The sequence below is a fragment of the Arachis ipaensis genome, chromosome B04 (genome assembly GCF_000816755.2).
Source record: "Arachis ipaensis cultivar K30076 chromosome B04, Araip1.1, whole genome shotgun sequence".
Lineage (NCBI taxonomy): Eukaryota > Viridiplantae > Streptophyta > Magnoliopsida > Fabales > Fabaceae > Arachis > Arachis ipaensis.
In genome coordinates, this window is record NC_029788.2 from 121,678,442 (window position 1) to 121,686,066 (window position 7,625).

The window sequence follows — 7,625 nt, forward strand, 5'->3', positions numbered from 1 at the left end:
TTTTTTTAGTGACTAATAACTATAATATAAATGTATTAAAAATTTAATTTTTTTTGTATTTTTAATAATTTTTTAATTTTTAATTTTAATATGTATTTTTAGAACTAGTTAAAATTTATATTTTTACTAATTTATGTAGTATTAATTACATTAATTAATTAGTAATCAATTAATCTAACAGATTAATCCATTCCATTTGAAGAAAGAGACTGTAAAAATAGGCATAGCAAATCAGGGAGATACAGAGAGCGAAGAATCCAAGCGCGTAGAAAACCAAAAAGAAAAAAAACTAATTTAACAAACACCTTTCTCTTTCTTCAAATCCCTCTGCTCTTTTTTTTACTCCCTCTTCCTCTTTCGCGATCCATCACTGCAAAACCCCAAAAAATTTTTCGCACACTTCACCTTCATCGATTCACATTATTTCACACCTTAGATCCGCATAATTTCTCTGAAAAGAAAAAAGAATCAAAACCCTAAATTGTGTCCTTTTTTTTTGTTTTTGTTTTCCATTTCCCATGGCGGAGCAATTAGATTAGGCACAAATTTCTCGGAGTTCAGAATTCATGGGTATTCCACGAGTTTTTGAATCGAATCTCTTCCTCCAATAAAAAAAACCTGTAGTTTTTTTTTTCTTTTTTCTTTTTCTTTTTTGTGTTGATTTTGCTCAAAGAGGCGATTAACGTGTGTATATGCACATAGATTGAATCTCTTTGGTTCGCGGATTTTGTTGTAGGTTGAGTGTTTTCTTTTCCTTTTCACGGCTTTTTAGGTGATGGATATTGGTAATCTTTCGTAAAGGAGGAAGCTTGGGAGGGTTATGGATGATAGGTCTTGTTGATTGAGCTGGATCAGTGAGTGGGGAATTGTTCTGCTTGTGATTGTATATATAAGTTCTCAGGTCCAGGTTTGGTAGATTTGAGAATTTTTCCATTTCAGGGTTGTATAAGTGGGTTATATGGATTAGCTAGGATTGACCTTGTGCTTGCACTAGAAGAACAATAGTTACGTTTGATTAATCTTTGTACTTAACTCTGTTTTAGTGTTGGTGCTGGTGTTGGAGTTGGGAGCATAAGAGTTTTTGGTAGATTTTATAGTTTGGGTTCTCAATGAGTGTGAGATTGTGTTATTGAATTGGATAAGTGATGGGTAGTGACTAGTGTACTTCTTGGTAGTTGATAGTTTTGCATTGTTCATCAGTTTGAGGTAGTTGGCATTGTTCGTCTGCTTCGTTTGGCGTAGCTCTTGCTTGGAGAGAAAAAAATGAGCATTGAAAGTGAAGATAAAATCTTGTTGGATCATGCAACTGATCATGGATTGCAGAAGTAAAATTTTCTTCCTTTGTTGATAAGTATTTCTGCTTTATTGTAACTTGTTTCATCAAATTATGGTCATGATGAGACACTCATCTTGTTTGGTGGTTCAGGAAGGGGAAAATAACATACACTCGAGAATTTATGTTATCACTCAGTGGATTGGATGTCTGCAGAGAGTTGCCTAGTGGATTTGATCGGTCACTTCTAAGGTAAATTCTGCGACACCACATTGTCCAATTTTTAATTTGAAAAGCGAATGCCGGAATGCTACATCTTTTTTTGCTTCTTTATGTTGTCTTATATACCCTTTTTTGGTGATTGGTGCTCTTCCATTATTGTGTTAGGCTTTGTTTTTGTTTTTGATCTATGCCCCTTTGTTTAAACAGTGAGTTTGAAGATGCACCCCAAGAACGACAGAGAAGTACTGGTGGTTTGTCAATGCATAGTTTCAGACGAAATGAATACAGTTCATCCCCTCCCACTCGAAGTGATAGTTTTTCGCGCGGGGTCCATGGAAAATGGGAATCTCGTTCTTCGGGACGGTCTGACAAAGATAGTGATTCTCAATCTGAATGGGATTCAGGTTTGCTCTATAGTTGATTAATAAGAATAGAATACTCATTTATTTAGTAAAGGAATCCACAACTGCCCTAACAAATCTCAACCATTTAGACTGATATAGAAGGCTATTTTAAATCTGTTTCTGTAAGAAGATTTCTTTATTATTATTATTATTGTTGTTGTTGTTGTTGTTTTTGTTGTATTTGTATTATGTTGATGTACTTCATTTTCATGTCAATTTATAGATTCTGGAAAACGTTTTGGCAACCAATCTCGCAGATCATGGCAAAGCCCTGAGCATGATGGACTTCTTGGTAGTGGCTCTTTTCCAAGACCTACTGGGTATTCACCTGGGTTGTCTGCTTCCAAGTTTCGAGCTAATGACAGCCACCAGCTAAATCGATCTAATGAGCCTTATCACCCCCCACGTCCCTATAAGGTTAGTTACAGTTGTTATATCTTAAACAACATAAGTATCAACTCTTGAGAATGATTTTCATTTCATTCGGTGGAGCTGCGCACAAGAGAATTGATATCGTGTGTCTGGTTCATCTTTTGGCTTTGGATGCCTTCAGGCACCACACTCTCGGAGGGAGACTAATGACTCTTATAATGATGAAACTTTCGGTTCTTTGGAATGTACGAGTGAGGACAGGGTGGAAGAGGAAAGAAAGAGGAGAGGTAACGACTTTCTTTTGGAAGATATTGTGGCAGAGGCAATATTTGTTCTCACTATTTATGTTTATCGTTATACTTGGGGTCACTCGTAAGTTTTTCCTTATCGATTTAACTAACTGGATGACAACTTTCTTGCCAGCTTCATTTGAATTGATGCGAAAGGAACAGCAGAAATCTTTCCAAGAAAAGAATAAGCTGAACCCAGGCAAGAGTAAGGATGAATTTGACATCAATTCACTTCTAGATGATGATGAGAAAAAGCTAACTAATAGAAATGATGAGTCAGTGGAGCCTGCTGCAAATCTATCAGCATTAAGCAATGATGAGAAATCTTCTGTTTCACATGCTCCTTCAGCTGCTAGACCACTTGTACCCCCTGGTTTTGTTCCCCCTGGTTTTGGAGGCGCAATGTTGGAAAGGAATTCAGTCACCAAAACATCATCTAACATTTGCGCAACAGAGGTAGATAGTTGCATTTTTGGCTTGTATCTTATTCATGGTTTTTGATGCATAATTAATCTTAAAATGCTGTCATTTTCAAATCCTAAGTTCAAGTCTTAGTTGCTTAAAGTATTGAATTAGGCATGCAACTTCCTCTCCAGTCTAACTAGCCATTATTGTACAAATTTTATGTCTGTGGAGGGAATTTCTGATTTTCTGTTATTGTTCAGAGTTATGAGGCCTGAATACTTCTAAAGTAGCCATGATTTTCTGTATAAGATATTTTATGTATTTACTTGAACCTTCTTTAGGCCTGTATAGATCTAAAAGTGAAAACCATACTATATAAATAAATTTTTTACTTGCCTCAAGATGAGTTTTTTATAATTTTAAATCATTATTCCTCTCTGATAATTTAAAATTTATAATTTATCCTATTGGTGTTTTGTGTCGTATAATTTTAGTGTGTGGATGAGTGTTTGGAGAGTGATCCAAGTCTTGTGATGTTTATTTTTTATTTTAAAAGCAAAAGGTGACTGGGTCCAGGAGACATGTTTCTTTTATGCTGGGAATTTCAAGACAAATAAAATCTGAGTCTGGAACCTCAGCGAGCACATGCACGTTGTTGGTTTCAGGTCTAATCCTTAGGAGACAATTCATTAGGGAATCTCATGGAGTCTATGGAGAGCAATAAAATGTTCAATTGTTTATAGAATTAAGGAGATGCTTTGGGGTAGTGAACTGTAATTTGACTTATTGTCACTAACATCATTTAACTAGAGTTGGTTAGAAGATTCTAGATTGTGATTTGTTTTTTCAAAACCATCCTTCACTGAAATGTATAATATTCAAGTACCGAATGTTCATTTCTCCCCATGAAGATAAAGTTAGTAATATTAGGAATCAATTTAAACTGAAAGGATGGCATAATGTCTTCCTAAATTTTTAATAATTCACATTGAATCCGATGTCACTAGTTCAAATGGTATCAGATTAGAATGTTGATACCAAATGATTTGTTCTTTTGCTTGTTATATGTTTGAAGTGCACTTTAATGTGTTTTAATCACGAAAATATGTCATTCTTCTAGGCTTTCTTTTTATACTCTGTTGATTCTTCTGGTGCTTACTAGGTTGGGCCGCCTGAGCCTGGGGATACAAATGGTAGTCATACATTCAATATGAATTCTGAAAACATAGAAGAAGCATTATCGGTGAAGGAAGCAGATTTATCGGCTGTGGATACTCCAGGCATTAAACTTGGAATGGGTGATCAAGTGAGGAAGAGATCTGCTCTTTCTGAAGCTTTGGAATCATCAGAGGATAGTGAATTTATTCAGATTAATGCTGACGTAAAAGGAAAGGAGGCTGCAGGAGGTTTTGATCAAGAAAACTCAAATTCTATCCTATTCAAGCTTTTCGGTGGCAATACTTCAACATTAAACAGTGGAAAACCAACTAGTATTATTGAGGTAATTGTGGCACTTACTCGAATTCCATATCAGTAATCTCAAGAAAGCTTTCACTGAACTTGTGATCTGTCAATGAACTACTCTTCTGTGTGATTGGGTTTACATACATTTGAGAAGCCACAATTGGCAGACATTTCATTGAAAATGATTATTATACCTAGTAGGTTAGAGATATTATGATTTCTACAAGTCTTATATTTCTGCTGTTGTTTTGTAACAATAATGTGGATTTTACTATTTATGCTCTTGTAGCAGCCTGATGCTAAAGCAGATGAGCCTTGGAGTCCAAACACCTTCCAATCTTCGAAGTTTGCTCATTGGTTTGTTGAAGAAGGTACAGGTACGATGGTGATTTAGTGCATCAATACTATCAATTCGCACTATTTGACTTCATGTCGGATTATTGTCTAACTCTCCACACAACATGGTGCAGAAAAGAAGTCAGCAGATGACTTGACGCATAGGCCAAATGACTTGCTATCACTTATTGTTGGTGGTGAAAAAGGCGGTTTGCAGATGCCTAATGTGACAGCAACCCAGCACACTACACCTAATTTCCCTTCACAAAATCTTGAACCTGTTGGTGAGCACTTGGCATCAAGTGTAGCACATGCCAATATTAGTAACTCTGAACAATTTTACAAGAGTGAGAAAACCGAGGTTGTACCAGCGGTTCTTACTTGTGAAGATCTAGAACAATCAATTTTGTCACAAGTTGGTGAGAATGGCTCGTCTAGTAAGCAGCCCATGCAGGACAAAGATTTTGATGTAAAGACGGAGCCGTCAACTCCAAATATAGATAATCATGCATCCCACCACCTCCTTTCTTTGTTACAGAAAGGAACCTCACATAAAGATGTGGAACTCTCATCCATTCTAGATTCTAACGACAAGGTGCTCAATCCCGAAGTAGCCACTGCTGGCAACGTTATTGATAATCCACTAGAAGCAAATGCAGATGTTTCCAGTTCATCAAAGACATTGACCCTGGAAACCCTTTTTGGGACAGCTTTTATGAAGGAGTTGCAATCAGTTGGTGCACCTGTTTCTGTTCAAAGGGGTTCAGTTGGATCTGCAGGGGGTGATGTTTCAGACTCGATGTTATTTCCTTTTCCTGCCTCAGACACTATTCACACTTCTTCAGGTGAACATCTGGCCAGGCATGGAAGTGGTGTTACTTCAGAAAAATCTCATCAACCAAAATCAAGTAGATTAGAGGAGCAATGGTTAGGTTATGGTGATTCCCAGAGAGATCTTAATCCTTTGCTACTTGAAAATGAGACTTCCAATATCAGTGGTTTCAATCGGCGTCGTGATTTTCACCTTCCTGAAGAAGACAGCTTGCTTTCAGTTGGTGATCCTCTTCGAAACTTTTTGTCTGCTGGAAATTCAGTTAAAACAGATTTATCCCAAGACACATCTATTGACATTACCCGAAAGCTGGCTGCTCTGAATCCTGGATTTAGAGATGAACGACTTGTGAGAAATCAAGAAGGTCTACCATACCCTCCCGGTCCTTATGATATGAGGGAGCCCGGGCTTCCGTATAATCTTAATGTCCAAAGAACTCCACAGCTGCATCCCCCTCAGATGAATCACATGGGTCCAATGTTCAATCAAATGGATTCTCATCGTCCCCATATTAGTTCTTATATGAAGCTTGGAACTCCCGAGGGCATGGTTCGTCACGACTCTCCACCAAATCATCAATTTCCTGGAAATATGCTTGGTCCTCCTTTCCATCAACCAAATCCTGGGTTTGATCATGCTCAGCACTCAATGCTTCAACAGATGCAGATGCAGGGGAACCTTCCCCCTCATTTATTAAGAGGATTCCCGAGGGGTGGGCCAATGCCTCCTCATGCAAGCAACCCCATGACTGGTTTTATGCAGGAACCGAACCCAATGCAAGGCATCCCATTTAGTGGTCACCAGCATCCTAATTTTGGCCCTGGAATGCAAGTGCAAGGTATTTCCATTTTATGTGCTTTAGTATCATGCTTCTCTGTTGTATGATTGTCGCAGATTTCAGTGGTCAGAATATTTCACACGCCCTAACTTATTTGGATGATTGTGAATTATGGATCTTTGTTTTTTTTTTCTTTTTAATTTGGAATAATCTGTTTTCATGATTTGATATAATTGTTACATGTGAATTATTTATTTGCATGCATGATTATCTACAGGTTGATGTAATTTTATTGTTCTTGCATGTGTTTTTTGTTGGGCTTGATGGCTAAAGGTGTTATTGAATCATCCTTGCCTCAATCAAATGGCATACACTGGGAATGGATCCTCTCAAATTTTCTGAGTTGATGTCATAAAGTGTCGTCTTTTACCATACAATATCTTTTTACATGTTTTCTTTTGATCCCACTTAAAAAATGTATGGTGAAAGATCACACTTTACAACATCAATTGAGAGAAAAAATTGAGAGGATCCATTCCCTAATCCGCCATATTTTCGTTTTGAACTGTTCCCTTTGATTTATGCACAAAAGTTATCTTGCATATTGCTCTCAACCTATTTTGCAAAAATGTCAAAGACACCAGATTTGCTGCGGCAAACATCTACCAATTATAGGATCCCATGATCCAAAGTATCATTTTAGTCTCTTGCTGTGTTCTCAATCCTGACTTTCTTTTTCCTTTTGGACTATTGTTATCAGCGCCAGAAGTAGGTGGTGGTAGAAATCATCCAGAAGCACTTCAGAGGCTTTTCGAGATGGAGCTGAGGACAAACTCAAAGCCAATCCATGCTTCGGGGCATAGCCAGGGGGGAATGTATGGTCAAGAGCTAGACTTGGGTTTTGGGTATAGATAGTGTATTTTATCATTGTTGATGTGTATACTACAATTGTATTCTCCCCGTGTTGTGGCTCATCTATAACTCATGCATGAAATATGGGTTTTCAATATCATCCTTTTCTTTTGCAGATTAGTTGGCTTTCACTTTTTATTTTTTAAAGTAGTAAATTCTCATTAATTGGAATGTTTTTGCTAGGATTTGAATTTGCTGCCTCTTTTGTGGCGACACAAAAGATCAAGGATCTTTCCAATACTAGGGTTTCAGATTAAAAACCAGATGTGATATTTAACTAAATTGATGAGGTAAACCTTAAGAGTGCTTCATGTGGCATGTTAACCCTAAAATAAAA

General features: G+C 37.1%; 1 protein-coding gene across 2 annotated transcripts; it reads left to right on the forward strand.

The window, feature by feature from the left end:
* LOC107635047 lies at positions 243-7,408 on the forward strand. Of its 2 annotated transcripts, none has more exons than XM_016338406.2 (10): positions 243-1,325; positions 1,427-1,525; positions 1,703-1,899; positions 2,123-2,316; positions 2,453-2,558; positions 2,695-3,017; positions 4,129-4,467; positions 4,720-4,807; positions 4,901-6,436; positions 7,137-7,408. In XM_016338406.2, exons 1-10 carry the CDS (start codon positions 1,264-1,266, stop codon positions 7,289-7,291), a joined length of 3,099 nt encoding a protein of 1,032 aa, XP_016193892.1. In that variant the 5' UTR covers positions 243-1,263; the 3' UTR covers positions 7,292-7,408. The 2 variants fall into 2 exon arrangements, with proteins under 2 accessions (XP_016193892.1, XP_016193893.1); XM_016338407.2 differs by having other exon boundaries at positions 4,723-4,807.

Bases quoted from the DNA above. Each gene is read 5' to 3' on its own strand.
- LOC107635047 (XM_016338406.2), top strand. From the start codon at position 1,264: ATGAGCATTGAAAGTGAAGATAAAATCTTGTTGGATCATGCAACTGAT. The intron at 1,326-1,426 runs GTAAAATTTTCT...TTGGTGGTTCAG, and splicing joins ACTGATCATGGATTGCAGAA to GAAGGGGAAAATAACATACA. The intron at 4,468-4,719 runs GTAATTGTGGCA...ATGCTCTTGTAG, and splicing joins AACCAACTAGTATTATTGAG to CAGCCTGATGCTAAAGCAGA.